Source organism: Suricata suricatta, chromosome 8, assembly GCF_006229205.1.
Source record: "Suricata suricatta isolate VVHF042 chromosome 8, meerkat_22Aug2017_6uvM2_HiC, whole genome shotgun sequence".
In the NCBI taxonomy this organism is placed as follows: domain Eukaryota; kingdom Metazoa; phylum Chordata; class Mammalia; order Carnivora; family Herpestidae; genus Suricata; species Suricata suricatta.
Window position 1 is genome coordinate 15806863 of NC_043707.1, and position 20767 is coordinate 15827629.

General features: G+C 44.9%; 2 protein-coding genes across 4 annotated transcripts in view; one reads left to right on the forward strand and one right to left on the reverse strand.

Moving 5' to 3' along the window:
• Window positions 1-3906, forward strand: part of LOC115298469 (cytochrome b-c1 complex subunit 2, mitochondrial) — a 29158-nt gene extending 25252 nt beyond the window's left edge. Inside the window, exons 13-14 of the mRNA XM_029947262.1 lie at window positions 2194-2347; window positions 3647-3906. Coding sequence (XP_029803122.1) covers window positions 2194-2347; window positions 3647-3730 — 238 coding nt within the window. The 3' untranslated portion in view covers window positions 3731-3906. The remainder of the gene's footprint in view (window positions 1-2193; window positions 2348-3646) is intronic.
• PDZD9 (PDZ domain containing 9) lies at window positions 272-16580 on the reverse strand. Of its 3 annotated transcripts, none has more exons than XM_029947264.1 (6): window positions 16495-16580; window positions 14284-14463; window positions 9758-9947; window positions 4407-5148; window positions 2180-2319; window positions 272-395 (listed from the first exon to the last, which is right to left on the reverse strand). In XM_029947264.1, the coding sequence occupies exons 1-4, from the start codon at window positions 16523-16525 to the stop codon at window positions 4752-4754; spliced, it is 798 nt and encodes a 265-aa protein (XP_029803124.1). In that variant the 5' UTR covers window positions 16526-16580; the 3' UTR covers window positions 272-395; window positions 2180-2319; window positions 4407-4751. The 3 variants fall into 3 exon arrangements, with proteins under 3 accessions (XP_029803124.1, XP_029803125.1, XP_029803123.1); XM_029947265.1 differs by having other exon boundaries at window positions 2180-2976; XM_029947263.1 differs by having other exon boundaries at window positions 2180-3966.
• Between the last annotated feature and the right edge of the window lie 4187 nt (window positions 16581-20767).

Consider the following 20767-nt stretch of genomic DNA (forward strand, 5'->3'; position numbering starts at 1 on the left):
ACTTAAACTGTCTTCATGATCATTCAGTATGGCCCATGAAGGAGGTATGACAGGGCAAATTACAACCGAGGAGGGAACAACTTTTTGGTCATTTCTGTTCCCATTAGTATTATTACTTCTGTTACATTGAAAACCCTAGAAAGTTGCATCTCTCGGATAAATACAGTACCATTTATTAAATATTACATATATGGAACCAAGGATTGATAGGATATAGTTCTACATGATTATACCAGAAACAGACATGATGAGAATAAACTGAAACACTGGATTTACTGAGGAAAAATCAGTTTCAAATCTAATTTATTTGAGAAAATGTATTTTCTTAAGCAGACCCCAGTTTCTTTTCTGCCATTTTGGTGGAGTTGATACTTCTTGTAAGGTTCTTAGTCTTCCTGTAGTGAAAGAGAGAAAGTAAGGCATTGGTGAAGGGACAAACTGACAATCTCTTGGTAAAGTTTATTGTAGGCAATTTTGTTTAAGTTTTTATTTAAACTCCAGTTAACATGCAGGGTAATACTGGTTTCAGGAATATAATTTAGTGATTCGACGGGTGCCGTTAATCCCCTTCAGCTATTTCACCCAACCCCCTGCCCACCTCCCCTCTAGTAACCATCAGTTTGTTAAAATCTTTTTTTTTTTTAATGTTTATTTTTGAGAGACAGACAGTGCATGAGTGGGGGAGGGGCAGAAGGAGAGGGAGACACAGAATGCGAAGCAGGCTCCAGGCTCTGAGCTGTCAGCACAGAACCTGATGCGGGGCTCGAACCCAGGAACCGTGAGATCATGACCTGAGCCAAATGTTGGATGCTTAACCGACTGAGTCACCCAGGCACCCCTGTTAAAAATTTTTTAACTAAGCTGATGTGGTAAAATTGCTGCATTAAATTTTAATTATGTTTAAGTGGTAGTCTGCTACAGATTGCCAAAGGAGGATAGTTTGAGAGTTAAGTGTCTTACTGAACACCAGTTTCTTTGAGAGAATTATGAATTGGATTTTGTTTTATTTTGTATTGATGCTTTATGCCTGTATTTATGCTGCAAGGACTGTATAATGACCTTTCCCACTGCCTTCTCAATCATGCCCTACCCTCACTGAGACCAATCTCAGTGTAGAAGTGGTCCTGGGGGACCGGGGGTGGAGGTAGAGAATCAGCACACAATATTTTGCTAAGTAGACAGTGACTTAAGACCCCACATAGATCTTCTGCTTTAATAGAAGTGCCTAAAATCATCACCAGAAAAGTATTAGGAGGCAAGAGTTATTACTTCACTAATCAAAACTTCATATTAAAATTAGTTTTGGGGTGCCTGGGTGGCTCAGTCAGTTAAATGTGTGACTTTGGCTCAGGTCATGATCTCATGGTTCATGAGTTCAAGCCCGGCACCGAGTTCTGCACTGACCTTGCAGAGCCTGCTCGGGACTCTCTCTCCGTCTCTCTCTCCGTCTCTCTCTCCCTCTCTCTCTCTCTCTCTCTCTCTCTCTCTCTCTCTCTCTCTCTCTCTCTCTCTCTCTCTCTCTCTCTCTCTCTGCTCCTCCCCCACTTGCACTCTCTTCTCTCTCAAAACAAACTTATAAAAAATAAGTAAAATAGTCTTAATGAGGGGCACCCGGCTGGCTTACTCAGTGGAGCCTGTGACTCTAGATCTCTGGGTTGTGGGTTTGAGCTCCACATTGGGCATGGAGTCTACTTTAAAATATAGTCTTTTTTTTTTTAATGTTTTATTTATTTTATTACAGTGAGAGACAGAGCATGAGAGGGGGAGGGGCAGAGACAGAGGGAGACACAGAATCTGAAGCAGGCTCCAGGCCCTGAGCTAGCCGTCAGCACAGAGCCCGACGCGGGGCTCGAACCCACGAATGTGAGATCTGACCTGAGCCAAAGCCAGATGCTTAACCGACTGAGCCACCCAGGCACCCCTAAAATATAGTCTTAATGAGATACAAGTTCTAGTCTAAAATCAAAAGGCAGTCTGTTGGGTTTTCAGTATAATCTTATATTCACAACTTTCTGAATAACGTAATTGATGAACTGAAGAAACAGAATGCAGCCCTCTAGCACGGTACGATTTCAAAGCTGTTAATTTGTGTACTTACCAAAACATGTTTGAGTTTGAGGACATACTTTAATAAAATTGTCTTGCTCTTATAAGACTGGCTTCTGCCTTAGTTACATACCTTTTACTGGACAGGAACAAGCTGAAAGCTGGCTACCTGATGTCAGTGGAGTCTTCTGAGGGCTTCCTGGACGAAGTCGGGTCCCAGGCTCTGGTTGCTGGTTCGTACACGCCGCCAGCCACAGTCCTTCAGCAGATTGACTCCGTAGCAGACGCGGATGTTGTAAATGTAAGCAAATGAAAACTTAGGATTTAACATCAAATAATTTGACCTTGATGATCCAATTTCAAAGGAATGCATACGTTCCCTTAGGCTCTATATGTAACTGTCCTGCTGTTGGGCGCCTGTCTACCTGGTGTGGAGGGAGGAGGGCTCACTACTACCACGTCTGTAAAGGGCTTCCTTATCAACTCAGGGTGTATGTATCTTCCTCATTCAACTAAATTACCAATAGGTTAAATCATTTTAAATTCTTATAGGTCAAGAAGACTTGAACATTGGTAATTTCCTGTGATTCAACCTAATAGCTGAGTTTGGGTGTTTTTTCTCCTCCCAAGAAATAAACTATCGCGCCAATCCCGCACGATCCAGGATCTCAGGATTTTCGTTCTTCTTCTGAGCAGGAGACATTATACTATTGCTGTATTTTTTTTTCACTTATGTTATTGTGAGACTGAGTTGTTTTGAAGGTCAGGACCACGTCTTATACTTTTTTGTATTCTCTACTGTGCCTAACAAACATATAAACTACAGAATAAGTCCAAAATCAGTGGGTTTTCCCAGCTCTTCCCACATGAAAAATGTTGATGACTCTGGCATTGTAGAGGTCTCAACCATCTTCTCCCCAACAGCTCCACCTTAATGTAGGGACAATGAGGAAAGAGAAAAAAAGAAACGGAATTTGAAGGTCGTGACCTTGACTTGATTTCCCTTGGCCCCTAAGTTCATCGTTCCTTCCAAATGGCTCTCCTCCTTTCGTGTACTATTGTCGTGGGAATCCCAGCCCAGCTGCCTCTACGCGGTCACCCTGTGCCTGAGACACGGTACATCTAACCTCAACGGCCAGCCGTTATGTTTGAAGTAGTGGCATAAAGGACACAGGGATATAAAGTTTGACTTTTATGTTGACAGTGTATTTTTATCGGCTCAGACTGTTGGCCATTGCAATACAGAAACAGTAAAGTACTGCCCTGCCTTAGGCCAACTCTGCCCTGTTTTGAAATGTGAGGGAGTTTTTCCCTGTCCCCCGTTTTATCAGCCACCCTCCTGTCTGGAGCACCACACTTGCTCAGTCACACGTGTGAGGGAGCGTTCAAAGGGACAGCTGAGCTTTTCTTCCCGAGTTGTCACAAATTAACGCACCAGCCCTCGACTGTAGTAATCTCACAGGAGGCTGGAATAGAACTGCTGGCTCAGGATGCCCTGTCCGTAAACCCTCGAAATAACAAAACAGAGAAGTGTATCTACTGGATAATACATTCTCTTATTTCTGTTAACTTTTCCTGTTGTTTGTTTGTTTACTTCAAGGCTGCAAAGAAGTTTGTTTCTGGCCGGAAGTCGATGGCAGCAAGTGGAAATCTGGGCCACACACCTTTCGTTGATGAGTTGTAAATTCTAAAACAGGGAAGAGCTGAACATTTTCTCAGCCCAGAGCACCAAACACATGAAAGTCAAAAATCTCTAATAAAACATTTATCTTTTTTTTATTAGGTGAAATGTCTTAAAGCATAAATATATAAATTGTTCTCAGCTAACTTAAAGTCAATAAAACATTCTGTTGAAATGTTTTTCTCGTGTCTTTGCCATTAGTTAATCAAGTATTTATGCTGAGATCTTTGTTTTAGATGCTGCAAAGGAGAACAGGAATCATCTAACAGCTAAGAGTATGGAAGCATCAGAAACTATTAAGATTATTATTGGTGGCTTTTAAAGTTAAAACAAGTTTAAAAATCTGTCCTCTGGGATCAGAACAATTAAATGGTCTGAGTTTTACCCCCCCTTTTTACTGCCTTTCTTACAGTATAGTTATTTCTGAAAACTCTAAATTCCCTATTAGTCATATCCTGTATTCCCACTGCCTCATTTTATATCTGATTTATCTTCACTATGTGAGACAGAGTTCTGTTTCTCATCTTCTCCCTCTCCCTCGTCTGTTCCCATTCTGTTTTTTAGGGCTGAAGAGGGACACAACTAGCCAGAAAATCTCTCTCTCACATTTTTTAAGTAGGGCATTTGACGTTTGCAAAACACGCAAAGCTAACTTTCTAAATAAAAACATGGTACTTACCTTAAAAAGTGAAATTCTCTCTACGGCCATACATTCTTATCCTGGGTTCCTCTGCCACATTTTGTAAAAACTGAGACATTCTTCTTAGAAGAGAGTATGTTAATGATGTGAATGATGTTGCTATTTTGAGAATAAGGTGGGAAGGCCTGTCTGACCCCAGAGAAGTCTGTGGACATCACATTGAAGAAGGTCTCTGAAGGCATCAGAATGCACTTGTGAAAGAAATGGTAAGTCTGCACATATTCCTCCTGTAAGTATAGCAAACCTGTACATAGCAATGAATGCACAAAAATCGGATGTTTTCAAGATAGATACTCGTGTGAGCACCAGTTTGCAGACTGCTGCCTAAGCAACTTTTGATACAGGTTGATCCTTGCCCTTTTCAACTTGGGCAAAGTCTTCTAGCCAAAATGCATCTGAGTTAGCAGAGGCCACGGAGGAGGAGGAACTTTTGTTGTCTTGCTTCACCATTGTCCAGTACGGAGAAGGAGGCCTCCCTGCTCTCCTGTGATCTGTGTGAATCACCACATCGGAGCCAATGCCTTTTCCCACACTGATAGTACGGTTCTTCTTTCTATAGCCATGCCATTCTCTGGAGATAAACATTGGTCTCCCTGCAGAGTGATGCCCGGTGGACCTTGAATAATTATAATACTTAAATTTTTTATCTGAAACTACATCTTCATTGTCATCACTGCTTGTGAGAGAGTCCTCTGCTGCCTGCTCAGTTTTCTCTGTTGTGCTGAAATGAAAAAAAAAGTAATGAAATGGATTATTAATGTCTGCACATTCGTTGTTCCCTAACAAGATGTCTTGTAACCTGCTTTGGTTCATAAAAGAAAGGATATAATTTAGCTTTAGCACTTTCTGTGTTACTGAAGTTTTTCTCTGTAAAAGTGTCTTTAAATTTGTTTCCACTCCTGAATGTAAATTACATTCTGCCTTAAATTATTTCACATTGCTTTAAAAAGTTTGAAAAGGATGTAAGCCAGACTACCGACCAGAATATTAGCAGGTCTTAGAGCGTGGGTTAATTTCACTCCAGAATGACAGGTCACCCTGGCCATCTTCACACAGTTCTTCTCGTGGGGCACATGGGGTCAGTAATAACAAGGTCTTACCGGTTTCCAGGGTATTGGGGAACTAGTGGGCCTCTTAGTACACTAGTCATTAGGAAATCTTTGAGTCTTCTTTTTTTCTCTCCTTTGCCTCTCTTAGGGTTTACAAATGTGATTTACACACCACCCTCTACACCTAGATGTGTGTCATTCACTATTCCACTTCTCTGTTGCTGTCCAAAAGCTTTTAAACATTTTTTTGTTACTTGTCCTAATCAGTGGCTTTCTTGAGAGCTTGTCTGGAGGTTTTAGCAGAGGAAAGCAGCTACTCGTATCCTTAACTAAAGAATGGGCATCTTCATCCGAGCATGCAGCTGTGGAGCGGTGAGGGAGGCAGGGGGCACCTGGCAATCAGTAGGTTCACAGATGTTACGGCCAGAGCACCCTCACATCCCCAACTATTAGCTTTCTTGACTGTTGGAACTTGGCCAGTGCTTGCCTGCTAGCGTCTACAGCTCTCCTGAACTTTTCTAATGTCTGCATACCTGCTCCTGCTATTACTTTCCTAAACGAATGCTGTCTGTTACCTGCTCCCCCTCATCCTGGTGCTATTGCCCAGCAGATCCAGAACTAGATCTTTGTGATTATAGACCTCTAGTACATCTGTCCTGCTCAAAGGAAGTAGGAAGTTGTTTTCTTTGCCGCCCCCCAATCTTTCATACATGCTTGCACGATCACTAGTATTCTTGCAGGTGTGACTGTTGTATTTGCTCCCAAAACTTTGAACAGCTTTTCCTAAAGTTTATCTCTTGTAATAAACAATTTATTAACTGAATCATTTTTATTGAGAGCTACTAGTCTTACTGTGTGGTTTTCCTTCATCCTTGATTTAGTGCTGTGCAAGGAAGTTCACAAGATCTCAGGACTAGAACAGTGTGCCTTCAGACATGCCTAGGACTTCCTGAACAACACATGAATGAAAAAAAAATCCAAGTTACTTTTCTTTCAGACTGCAAAGACTATCCTCTGTAACTCTCTATTAGGTAATTATAAAGGACAGGTAGTAGGCCAGGTTCTGATTAAGCTGAAGTAAGATGGCAAAGCCACAAGCAAGCAGGCATCAGACAATTCCGATCACTGGCCTGCCCAGAGCATTATGTGGAATATTCTCCAAAGGGCACACAGTACCATTTGCTCCTGAAAAAACGTCATACCAGCTTTGTGTAAGAAGCCTTTTCTTTCCCTTTGTGCTCCTTCTCTGTCCCTTTCCACATAAATTACTAAAGGGCCTTAGATATAAGCACTTTGTTTCAAGTTAAGAAAGGGATTTAGAAAGTGGTTGCTATTGTTCTTAAGTCCTGTGGGCTTTACTCTCATACCTGAGTTGTGCTATTTCTGTGTTTCTGTTTCTTCCTTGTTTTTGAACGATCAGTCTGTCATTCTGAGATTTAGATATTCTATATGTCAGACTCTGAACAATTAAAATCCTTAGAAACATAGTCATTCTATAAACAAACAAGAACTCAGGCTTGAGAGCTGCGCTCCCCAGTACAGGGTCCACCAGCTCGGTATGGCTGCTAAATTGGAACTGACTAAACTTGAATAAAACTTAAAATTCCTCACTTGCAAATCCTCACATTTGAGGTGCTTGATAGCCACACGCAGCCAGTGGCTTCCGCGTGGCACAGAACGGATAAAGAACCTTCCACAAGGTTCTTTTCAGACAGTGCTGCTCTCGAGACAGATCAGCTCACACTTAGTCCTGTGAACACTGGCAAGTTTACAGACACCTCTCTCGGCTTCAGTTTCCTCATGTAATCATCATAATAAAAAGAATTGGCCTGAGGAGTAAAGGGCATAATAGTTGTAAAGCAGTGTCCACCCCAGAGTAATGAGTAAGTGTTCACTGTTACCATTCATGATTTTTAACTAAATCATGATTGGTTTGGTTATTGGGGGAAAAGCTTGTCCCTGCTCTGTGCCTGATCTAAGGGGACAGCTGGTACCCAGCTCTGGCCCACTGTCCCCACGTGAGGATGCAAGCCCATCTTCTGATTTTTCAGGAGAAACCAGAGACACAGGTAATTTCCATGAAATCTTAGATGTGTAAATTTGGCAACTAATTCAAATATTTTTCATTTTAAAATTTTGAAATATACTGAAAAATGGGGGGAAAAGTTAAATTTAAGAAAAAAATTATAAACCCTTTGCAAGCCCCTCGAAAAGCCCCTTGTATCCTCCCTTCTCTCTGCAGGTCACTGCTCTGCTGGCTTTTTAAAATGCTGGGGGAGGCTAGCAAAGCACATCTGTTGGCCACATCAGTCCCTTGGACCAAAAGTTGGAATATCTGAAGTAATGTCTATGCAGTGTGGGCCATTTTTCAGTCCTTAGTAAAGTTCCTAGCCAGATTTCCCTGAGCCCATCCCAATAACCAAAGATACACAGCTGTAGCAACCAGTGCTCAGAAACCCTGTCAATAAGGACCGCTCTTGCATCAGAGCACTGAGCTGGTCACTGCGGGAGAAGGACCTCATGTTCTACAGAACTTCCTCACGGATCTAGTCGTCAGAAGAGCCCCTAGTTCTCCTGTGTTACAGATAAACAAGCTCTCAGAGATTAAGTGATCTGCCTGAGCTTCAAAGCTGCATTTTCATCTTCAGTCTGAATAAATGAGCCATCAGCCACGTGAAAGTTCTGTGGTTGATTTAGCCTAACAATGCAGACTTAGTCCTTGCCTTCAGTTTATGTTCTCCCAGGGCAACATAGTAAACAGTAGGTTGTACGATTACTTCATTGAAATTAGGATAAATGCTGTGAAGGAGATACACAGGTTGCTCTGAAAGCATATGCCAGATGGACCAGTGTTTTAACGCTTCCTAACTTAGGAAGGCCCCTTGGAAAAAAGTTTGCACCGCGAGTTTTCAACGGTGAGTAATGACCGAGTCCTAAGTATGTTGCACAGAGAGAAGAGCAAGTGCAAAGCCCGAGGCAAAGAAACAAGGCAAAAAAGCTTAAGGGCTAGGTGGACTAGAGAGGGAAGTGGAGAGCAGTGGCGTTGAGGCTGCAAGATGCAGACCCCAGCCACACGCGGTAGCGTAGACCAGTGTCAGGGTTTGGGCATTTATCCTCAGAACAGAAGGTCTGAAAAGGTTTTAGGCAGGAAAATGTCACACTCAGATTTGCCCTGGTAAAGGATTGTTCTGTGTAGCATAGGGGACAAGAGTAGATGGTGGCTGTGACTGGGGTGATGCTAGTGGCCAGAGAAAAATGGACGGCTGTGAGAGGTAATTGGAAGGTAAAGTGACAAGTTTAGTGATTATTTTGGGTGGAAACATGGGAGATGGGGAAATCTGGCATAACCCCTAGATTTCTGACTTGTTCAACTAGGCAAATACTCCCCCAGTAAGATAGGGCCTCCCCGGGGAGATCAGCCATTAGCTGGCTCTTGATTTTTAGGCATAATGAGTGTGAGGGGTTTGTGATACATCTAAATGGGGCTACCAGGTGGGAGAGGTAAAGGGTTTAAACATACAAGTTTGAAAATCACTCCTGTATGGAGAGTGACAGAAACCACAGGGTCAGTGAGAACGCCCAGGAGGCTGAGAGAAGGAAGCCAAAGATGCAGCGCCGGGGAATTACAAGACAGAAGCCTTGGGGTGTCTCAACGGGAGAGGGGGTGGGGGTTGTGCAGTGAAGAATGTTGCTCAGAAGTTGCACACAATGACGAGAAGAGTCTGCTGGAATCAGCAACCTGAGGGCTGTGGGGGGTCCGGCGAAGAGGCCTCTCAGACAAGTGAAGGCAGCAAGGCCCGGACTGAGGTCAGGAGAGAAATCCACTCCTGGGGAAATGGCCACATCGGATACAGCTCTTTATACACCTTTGGAGTCAAAGGGACAGGACCGTGGCCGGGGGCAGGGAGAGGGCAGCACAGTCAAGGTGGGGTTTGTGAAGATGGCAGAGGCTTTAAAAAGCCTTACATGTTCTTGAGAAGGATCCAGAGAAAAGCGGAATGTGCAGGAGACAAATGAGGGAATGTTTAAGGCTGACTTGACAAAGGGACATGTTGCAGGTAGATTTGGAGGCCGAGTTCCCACTGGTGGTTCTCTTGTTTTAGCTCCAGATTCAAGGCTTCTGCCTCTCTCAGTCTGCCTCACGTTAGGTCCTGCAGATGATACTTTTCAGAAGGATTTAAAAACCCACTAAATTACGGCGGTGGTTTCACCAAGACCACGTGCTTCACAGGCCCCAGGGCACTGTAGCACAACAAAGTTTTCCTAAAATGAACGACTTACCGTGTTACAGGGAATTTGGTCTCAGGGATTAAATCATGTATTTCTTGCCATTCTTGAGGTATGTCAATAAAATCTCGGTAAATCTTGATTTGTAGCACTGTTCCTATGGTGATGTGTTGCAAAAGTTTTAAGAATTCTCGAAGAGTATATCCTAACACATTGGCATGGCCAACACTAATCAGAACATCACCTGAAGAGGGGAAAAAAGTATCAGAAAAATTAAGATAACGGCTCAACGGATTCATACCACTTCTGGCTAGTTACAGTGAGGGGTTCATATTGTTGGTTTATTTCGAGCCAAAATCAGGCTCCAGCCTTTAAAAGTGACCATCTAGGTGACTCGAGTGTCCTTTGCGTAATGAGGGATGCATGCAAGATGTTTCTTAGTAACAGTGTAGTGGTAGATATTATATCGTGTTTTTATAGTTTTTCTTTAGTCCTTGGTGTGACAGAAGCGAAAAATCATTTATAATCTGAGCCATCATTTAGGATTCTAAAAATGTTTTGTCTCAGGTAAAATGAATAGCTACTACTATTAAAGAAAAAAAACCACATGCACTAAGTGAATAAATGACCTGCTTTCTATTGTTCCTGCCTGGCAATTTCCAGTGCCCTCCACTGGAAGTATTATCATAAAGCCCTTCATTTTACTTTTCTGCCTTGTACAGTATTAGTTGAGCAAGTAATTCGGCATGAAACGATGGACAGTTGGCATGCTTTAATTAAGCTTAAGATGATTATACAGAGAGTACGTTGGATAAAGGGATTTGACAGCTAGATTGCCAACTTTAGGGCATTGTTGTTCAGGGAGGGAAGTTTGGTCAACCATGGAGCTTCTGATCTCCCGGCAAGTGGGAGGAAAACTACATATATAACTACCCCTGGACCCCCAAAGTGCATATGAAAAACACCAATTACTCTGTGCCACCTCTCTGCCGCCAGCAGCTAGGGCATGGACATGTAAACTCGGTGCAGCCGCTGGGCACTCCCACCTCAGCCACTGAACCCGGGCAGGAGGTGCAGCCAGATGACAGGAGCGCCTGGTTTCCGGGGGTAGTCACATATGGCCCTGCATTCTCATTTTCAAAGCCTGGTTCTCCAGCCTTTCTGGCGATTCTGTCAGACTCAGTCTTCTAAGTTCAGGGCCTTAATAGGCACTGTTTTCTATTGCTTGCAGTGAAGACCCCTGACTAATGCAAGGACAGTCAGCAAGAAAGGAAAGAATACAAAGAAATTACTTAAGGGCTCACATTAGGTAAAATCTTAGTCTTCAGAACTTACTAGAACTAACACCCTGCCAAATGGTAATGGAGACTTTATCGCTAACACTGGATAAAGGGACTCCAGTGAAGTCCCAAAGGATGTGTTCATCTCTCTGTGCGTGAGAAGCTAGGGACCCATCAGTTACCCTCATTCCCGGAGAGAAGCCTAACCTCCAAGGAGGAAAGAGGATGCAGTACCTTCTCTGATGGCTACACCCCACTGCTGTAGTTGGGAACTATGCTGATCTCAAAGGAAGCCTCCAAGGAATGCCAAGGACAAACTTCCACGGTGCTAGATCCTATCAGAAACTTAAGTTTAAAAGTAGTAAAGAAAATGAATACTTGGAAGGGTGAAGAAAAACCTGCTTTGGTCTTAAAAAGTAGCTGATGGTAAAACCAGCCGAGGATCTGCAGCTAACCTCGGAATGAAACCAGCTTCTCCCAGCTACCTGCAGAGTGTGCGATCTGAAACAGCTGTTCATCCTGCAGAGGTTAATTACAATGGCAAAAAACACCCGCTGGATGAGCTTACATGCCTAATGTTAAAAGCAATGTTTATAGCTGAATATGACTTGGCATTCTGCTTGTTAAAGGATGCTTTTTATCAAGAGGGCAGAAAATTAACAGCTTAATTCCCTGACCATCCTGGCTATAAACCAAAGGTGTCATTGTATGAATGTGATTACTCTAGCAACAGATATGAACTTGCCCTTCATAAAGAAACACCAATCTGGTATTAATGAATACCAACCTCATTACACATTTTTTTTCTATTTTGATGGGCTGTGGGAACCACATTATTATAAACTTTGTCTTGATTACCTGTATTAAATCAACTTTGCAGCAGCCAAGCCACTACTGGAAAATAGATTTTTATTTCTTTTTCTCCATCTCTCCCAGCAGGGCTGTGAGTTCCATAAGCTCCGGGTGGTTAGAGAACACAGCTGTTTGGCTTACCATTATGCCCCCGTGCCTAGCAGGACCCGTGCTCACAGCAGACATTCAAGAAACGCTTATTGAACAGATGTGGCCAGTATATAACTTGTATTTACCTTCAGAGCTATACTATTTCTTAAGACTAGCTACCAGTCTATTTAAAAGCCATATTGGCCAAAAGGAATTTAAATTTAGCCAGAATAAACTAAACTACCAAATTCAATAGGAAATGAAACCCTATTGTGAAACACAAGAAGAAGAGAAGTGTAAAACATGTGGATGAGAAATTATGAGGCTGGGTGGTAACAGAGTCAGAGAAATAGGTCTGTGGGACTATCACCTCTGAAAATCTCACTCGTTGTTATAAGGACTGAATTCCAGTCTTTGAAACCAAGACCCTGAAGAGAATGGACTCACCTATCATAAAGAAATTTGGGACTCTGATACTGAAATCTCACTTCTAGTCAATAGTGTGGGCTCTCTAGGGGGGCGTGGGTTCAAGTCCCAGCGTTGCCCACCCACTTAGCTCTGTTTATTGACCAAGTTACTTCATCTCTCCAACCCTTTATATTATGTGATAGACCTTCCAGGAGTTTGCAAAGACTAAATTAGGTAATAGATGTAGAAACACCTTGCACATTGCCAGTGACAAATATTTATTATTCATTTATTAACACACAGACATTATGTGCCAGCGCTGAAGGTAAATCCTGGATTTAAAAGATGAATTCAAGACTTCCTCTGACTTCAAGGAGCCCACTAACTGTAGCCACACCATGAGGCTCTGTTTCCTGTGCATGAAAGCGCGCTCCTGCCCCACTCCAGCGAGTGTGTGCTCTGGTTTTCACCCAGCGCCTCTCACTCACCCCAGAGAAGTGGAGGAGAATAAGCAGAAAAGCTCATGGGACCTGACCTGGACTTCTTTTCATCTGGAAAAGTCCATAACTCTCTCTGGTGTTCTGTTCCCCAGCACCCAAGCACTGACATTTTGGATTATAAGGTGAGGTAAACTTAGATAAACGGCATCGTTTTTCTATTTTCTTTATTATCTCATTTTCTTCTTCAATCCCCTGCTTCTAACCCAAGCTGCAGTGAGGATCACCTGAGAGCTTTTAAACCATGAGCTGCCCTGGCCCCAGCCCCGTACCGACTGAATCAGGATCTCTGGGGGATGGGGCCGAAGCATCTCAGTTTTAAAAGTTCCCAAGGTGATTCTAATCAGTAACTAGTGTTACATACCAGTAATTTAATCCACTGGGGCTCCTGTATCACAATCATTTTTGGAAGGAAGAAAGGAAGAGAACGAGGGAGAAAGAAAGGAAAGAAGGGAAGAAAGCCACAAGTCAGGTAACTAAGAACAGCCTAAGAGAAATGATTGCCAGTTTTTCCATAGAACTATAGTTTTCAAAACACTTTCATAAAAATTATCTCTCTCCAAATCCTAGCAACCTCTGATGAAGGTGGTTATTATCCCAATTTAGAGTGAGGTGACTGAGTCCTGAAGGTTAAATGACTTTGCCCTGGGTCACAGAACTAGGAAGTGACCGTGCCTGGGCCGACTGAATTCAGGCCCTGCTAAAGCTGGATGGTTCTTGCTTCTCACCACCTTCCCATCCATCCCATTGTGGCTCCCTGACTCCTGAGCACAGCCCTAGAACTGGAGCAGACACTGGAGAACATGTCTTGAACTGGATGGAAAATTCATTCACCCAAAGACAAGAGAAGCAGGGCAGTGTTAATGAAAGGCCTTGGGCTCTGAAGTCTAACAGAGCGGGTTCAAATCCGAGATCAGATGAGATCGGGCGCGTTCAGGGTGGTATGGCCGTAGACTAACAGAGCGGGTTCAAATCCCTGATCCCTGGTGTGGGCAATTTACTAAATATCTGACTCCTTATCTGTAAGATGATTTAATGCAGAATCTACCTCAGGAATGGTCAGGAGGGTGAAATGAGATCATGCATCTAAATGTTAATGATGATTAATGCTGCCTACGTAAAAGAAGAAAAGTTTGCCCACCGAGAGCCATAAACTCTGGAAAGACACCATCCCACTTGCCACACGGGGTGAACCTGGACAAGGAACTCCATCTCACTGTGCCTCAGTTTCCTCTCCTGTGAAAGGGGCATGACAGTAGTTCTACCTAGAGATTTATTGTAAGAATTCAGTGAATAAACACAACAGCGAGGATTAATAAAGTGCTAGCAACCGGCTGGCCCACAGAAAGCTCTCAAACAATGTCATCATCATCATTGTGGTTACACTAAAATCTATCAACCAGAGTCCCCCCAGAAGGCAGATAGGCGGGAGGCAGGGGGGAACCACAGTCACCTGGCTGGAGTTTTCCATCCCTGGCTGCAGCCCCCTTCCGGATGAGGTGGGTGATCTGGAGGTAGGGCCCATGCTGGATGATGATCAGGCCTAAGCCCAGGTTGCTCACAGTGAGTTTGGTCTGCTGAGTTTTGCTCAAGTTGTGTATAGATGACTTGACATTGAAGCCGATCTTTTTGCCTAATGAAAAGAGGGAGACATTTTTGAGTCCTTCCCCTAGATGGCAGCATGACAGTGTCACTGGGGTTCTAAAGCCAGATCCCTGGGGCAGTTCCTCAACCTTTCTATTCCTCAGTTTCCTCATCAGCAAAGTGAGGACAGTAAGTGTCTAGCTTGGACACTTGTTATGAGAATAAATGAGACAGAGGGCTTTGCACAGTGCCGAGCACCTGCTGAGTGCTTAATTAATGTCAGTTATTATGTATTTACTTGACAAATGTTTCTTGATGCAGGCAGCGTGCTAGGAAATAGCAGTTTCTTGCCTTTATGGATCCTCCAGCTTAGCGGAAGAGACAGATACTAATCAGTCACATAAATATATGTTGAATAACAAACTGTAACGCATACTATGAAGGAAAAATACAGAGTGCTCTGAGGAGGACTGACAGGAGGCCAAGGTATCCTGCTGGGAAAGCGATTCAGACTTCATACAGGAGGCAAAATTTGAATTGAGGTCAAAAAGACCAACAGGAAGTCTTTAGACAAAGGAGGGTGGGAGGGAGCAGATTGGATCAAGGCTCTGTGACAGGAAAGAACAGAGACTCACTAGGGCACTTTTGAGGAGCAAAGTCACAGCAGACCTGGGTGGCCTCACAGGCTTACCTCACTGGAAACGCTTAGGAGCAATTTAAGCAGGACCCCGTAAGATTTGCATTTTCTTAAAACAAACAAATGAACCCAGCTGGCTGCCATGCGGAGCACGCATTATGGGATCCGGAGTGGAAGTGGGAAGTCAAAATGTTACTGTGGTCATCCAAGCACGCCATGGCAATGTCAGTGGAAACAGTAGTACAAGATCATTTGGGAGGAAAATCAGGGGGAAGTGGGTGGTGGTGGAGGGGTGCCGAAGTATGTTTTCTACAGAACTGATTCTCACAAGAAAAGTTTCAAAGACTATCCAGTGATTTAAGACAAGTTATTTTCCCAAGAGGAGGCTTCTCAGAAGACTCAATTTCAGTACACAGGAAGCTTCTGGGGACATTTATTTCCAGCAGCTTTTACTGAAGTACAAGTGACAAGCCTTTGCCAAATTCATGTGACTGTGGAGTTTTGGGGGGGGCCCAAGAGGCCTGCTGAGGGAGGGGTGGCCCCTGTCTTCCCACCCCCAAGTTCATGACCATTCCCTCTAAGCAAGTGTCCTTGCTGTCTCCAAGCTCACCTTCCTCCAAACCACAGAGACTCTCTAGAAAGTAAACTATAAAGAAAGTACCACATTCAGAGACTTTACAGGATTCTAGGAGCCTCTAACTCCTGAGCATACAGAGAATTGGCATCTCAGGCAAGGTCTGAGTTCCAATCTCAGCTTGGCACTTAAGTGTGCTTAGGATAAAATAATCTATGAGACCCAGTTTCAAAAGACAGCAGGGTTAAGGGAAAGAAGGCAGACTCCAAAGACTCCATACCATATGATTCCACTTTTATGACACTCTTTGTGGAAAGGGAAAAACTACAGGAAACAGATCAGGAGTGTCAGGCACTGAAGTGCAGGCTGGTGGCAAAGGCGAGCAAAGTAATTTGGGGGGTGGGTAACTTTCACATCTTTTTTTTTTAATGTTTTTTTATTTATTTTGATACAGAGAGTGACAGAGCACGAGAGGGGGAGGGGCAGAGAGAGAAGGAGACAGAACCGGAAGCAGGCTCCAGGCTCTGAGCTGTTAGCACAGCCTGATGCGGGGCTTGACCCCACGAACGTGAGATCTGACCTGAGCCGAAGTCGGAGGCTTAACCGACTGAGCCACCCAGGCGCCCCAACTTTCACATCTTGATGGTGGTGGTGGTTATACATGGGTATTCATTTGTCAAAACTGAGAGCTATACACTAAAACCTGGGGTGGGGGGGCGCTCTTACTGTATGTAAAGTATAGTCTGGTAAACAAATGATGGCGAGAGGCTACCTCCCAGGCCAAGAGTGTGACGTTCCCATTTTACAGGGGAGGCAAAGTGATGAAGGCTTTGTCCCCCTGCGTCACCCTCTCCCTACTCCCCAGTTACCTTTTCTGCCCTTGCGGGCTGCCTTCTCCATGGCCCCAGGAGGGCAGGCCGCTCAGGAGGGCCTCCTGGAACTGAAGCTGGAGTGGATCCAACTCCCAACTGTTTCGAACCCGCGAGGAGCCGCGCACGGCAGGCTGACCGCGAGCGACGAGGGAACCACGGGCAGCGAGGAGACCTGCGGCGCTGCCCCTCGGGATGGCCACCAGGGGGCAGATGTGGGGCATCCGTGCGGTCACAGACCTCAGTGGACCCGGAAAAAGGAGTGAGTGAAAATTTTGGCGGAAAAGAACAAACTTGTTCAGGACATAGCAGTGTCTGGCGCACAGTGGGTTCATTATCCATTCTTGAAAAACAACTGAAGTGGGGAGGATGGAGGAAGCACAAAGGCGGGCGTGGCAAAGGTGTGAAACTGTGGGGCCTAGGCAGACCCTAACTAGAAGACCATGGAAGAGCACAGAATCCCCTGCTGAGCTCCCAGTAATGGTACTTTTAAATACTGCTGCATCAACAATTCCGACTGTTCTGGAACTGCACTGTTTTCATGCATGTTTTGAATGAGAAAAGGGGCCAAGGGTGGCTCAGGGGGAGAAAAATGAGTCACGATTAGGAGAGGAATTAATTCTTCCTTTGTTTTTCCAAAACAATCTTTCCTCCCACACACACATTCACTCATAGGATAAATATTTACTGGAAGCCGGCTCTGTGGTTTGTGCTGATGCTCAGGACCCAACAGTTGGCGGGACAAACAAGGGCCCTCTCCTTTTGGAACTTAGATTTAAAGAGCAGATGAAGTGGACAACTTGAGAAAACTGTAAGTTGCCAAAATATATTCTAGAAGAAATAGAAGACAATGTGATGAGGTGGGTCCTGTCCTCCCCTCCACTCCGAGGAAACAGAGAGGGTAAGCACCTTACACTCATGCCTTCAGTAGTTAGCAAGCACTTAGCAGGCGTCATGCACCAGGCTGTTTTTGTGGCTCCACCCAGACAGTAAACCAGGGCAGATTTTCATTTGATAAATCCCATCCTGCAGGGGCTGAGACAAAGGGAAAGAAGACTCACCCATTTTCTAATTCTCAACCTCAAGGAGTCTCCAGCGGTGGCTTCTTGTGATGGATCACCAGTTTCCTCCTTCAAACAGTTTGGTGTCTATGCAGACACCAAATTAATTCTGTCAGAAAATGCATTCTTTTCCTCTGTTTTCCTATTAGTAGGGGGACAGTGAGAGTTTGTGGGACTAAAGCATGTCAGCATCAGAGGTTTAGGGAAGGGAGCCGATCAGCACTTGGCACACGGGGAGTTCATCTGCCTTTCCTCCATCCCAGGCTGAAAATTCTCTTCAGAGCAGATGCCAAGATCACTGATGGGAGGAGTTACAGCACACAAATGGTCGTGGGTGCCATCCTGTGCTGCCCAAATCCCCCTTTAGGACTGCAAGGATTTATATCTGCCCTCCACCCCACTCCTGCTTCTAGCTGAGCTCCCTGCCCAAATTACACCTTCCCAGGGCAGCTAGCATCCAGTGGCTGGTCACTGTAGGGTGAAGGTCTGGCTCCCAATCCAGCCTGAGTAACTCTGGAGGGCAGTCCCAGCTTCAGAGCTCCTGTGGGGTCTACTGAGGCCCTGTGTCTGCACTGCCACCTGACATCTGCCTTTGCCAGGTGCTGCTTCCCCTTCCAACCCCCATGGGTGTGGGTTCCAAGAGCACTCCCCAATAAACTCCCGGTGGCTCAAGAGTGTTTCCTGGAGAGCCCACCCAGCCTGAGCAGCTAGCACCAGGATGGTCTGCAAGAGTAGATGCTAAGATGGAATTTTGGAGCTGAGTGACCCCGCTTTCCAGGTGATAATAAGGACCCTATCCCCAGCAGAGGAGGAATATACATCACCTCGGGCACAGGGAAGCACTAAGATTGTTCCATTTTTCACCACAGGAAAATGAAACGGTTTGTCACTCACATGATCCACCTGAGTATCTCTTAGTACTCCCTTGCCCTATTACGACAGTGAATGGACAAAGCAGCCACAGTCTGAGGACTACATGGCAGCCAATGGCTCAGACTCCTCAGGGATGGAGGTCTGAGCCACCTCACCACAGAAGCCACCTAGACCACCAGAGGTGCGAGTCGGTGAGAGGAATCTAGGATGGGCAGGAGAGGAGGGAGGTAATGAGCGTGTCAGTTATGCCTGGAGATGAGCTGCAGCCACAACAGGAGCTGGGGTTTGTTCTGCTAACCTTCCTCTTCTAAGATTCCCATGGGAAAAGATGCCCACCGGGGTCCTGCCCTCAGAACTGAAAGGAAGCAAGTGGATCTGCATAGCACAATCAGTGCAGTGTGGCAAATGTTGCCCTGCCTACCTAGTCCTGCTGAAGACTGAAGGACTTCGTCCCCGGCTCCTGGAAAGGTTGTAGGTTCATGGGTCTCAGCTGTCAGCCCTCTCAAGGAATTGTCTTTGGGTGAAGAGTTGCCATATCCAAGGTCATTCCTGAGGTAGCTAAAATCCAACACTCTTTGTCCCTTTTCCCCAACTCCGAGCGGCCACCCTAGCTTCAGAATTGCTCACGGGGTCCGCCAACACCTCCTGTGACAGAATCAGAGTCAAACTGCTCCCTCGGCCTTCCCTCCCCCCAAGGAGTTGCTCCTGAGTACACTCCCTAATAAACTCCCCGCACGCTAATCCATAATCTCTGGTTGGAGTCCACTCCAGTGGAACCAATCTGTGAGATGAAAGGAGATTTGAGCACAAGGCACAAACTGTTAACTTCTGGATTTAGCTCTTTGGTCTTACCTAATCCCAGAACCCCCAGGTACATGTATATGGTGCATCCGCCACACTCTTGGCCTTCATGGTGAACTTGACCCCCTGGGGAAGCCATGTGTTCTTTATCCTTTCAAGCCAAAGATACTCCTTAAAGAGAAGAGTGATCACACAGTCCCCTCCACAGCCTTCGCCCAAGTCCCATCTGGATTCAGCCTCTGCTGGGCCAAGGCCTACCATCCGTCATGATAAAGCACACTGTGTTCACAGCCCCTTAACAGCCACAGAATGGCTATTTATGACTTCAGGCTGCCAGCACAGATCCCTTCCGGGGGCCTTCTGGGTCCCCAAGGATTTTCTGCCTTAAAGATCTTTGTGGCTCATCTCTCTCTTGCATGGAACAGCCCCAGCTGCTTTGCTTAAGGAGGAGTGAGGAGATGGGAAGGTTCTACCAGTGAAGCAGAATGTCTGACTTTCCCAAGTTCAAGTCAGTAGAAGGGAGGGGACTAGAATACAGTTCTGTATCCTTTTTGCTCCATCACACCACCTCTCCCAAACCCTAGGGTTTACCTTTACTAAAATCTAGACGGGGGTCGGGGGGGCTCAGTCAGTTAGGCATCTGACTTTGGCTCAGGTCATGATCTCATGGTTTGTGAGTCTGAGCCCTGCAATGGGCTCTCTGCTGTTGGCGCAGAGCCCACTTTGCATCTTCAGCCCACTCTCTCTGTCCCTATCCCACTCGCGCGCACATGCGCTCTCTCTCTCCTAAAAATAAATAAAAGCATTTAGTAAAAATTGAATTAACAAAATAAAATAAAATGTAGACTGGGATATAGAGGAGAAGGGAACTGATCTGTCTTGTAGATCTCAGACAGACCCGGGACTTTGAAATACCAGGTATGTTGGAAGTCAAGAATGAAATATGGGACTAAAATCAGGTTTAATGGAAAATCTGTAAACAGGGTATTTAGTCCTTGCCCACCCCTCCCACCCTCATCCGGGGTGCTAAGAAGGAATGGGAAGATGACTTGTCTGAAGTGACATGTGGCTATGAATCTGGTGAAAATTTTCTTAATGTTTGTTTGTTTGTTTGTTTGTTTAACTCCAAACGGTTTTGTTTTCTTTAAAATATAGTTGACATATATTAGTGTGGGGACACTGATAACTGCAAGTTTCTGCAAGGCTGTTGGATTTGGTGGAATTTGAAACTTGCTGAGTTTTGTGAACATGTAGACATTCCAAAAATAGAGACAGATGTCACCCTTCTAGGTCTTTCTAGAGATGACCTATGTGGCATTTAAGGTGAAAATGACTGTCCCATCTCCCGTTAGGTGCGTGGTTGACTACCCAGGAAAGAGAGAGCTGGATTCAAAGTTAGGGTTAATGGTGATTTGGTCCAAGAGCCATGAAAGAAAAAGAAAACCCCCCACTAGATAGCAAAATTATAGATGGATAAATCATCTGTAGTGCCAACAAACTATGCCAATGTCTTGTTTGTTTCTGTATATCCATCCAAA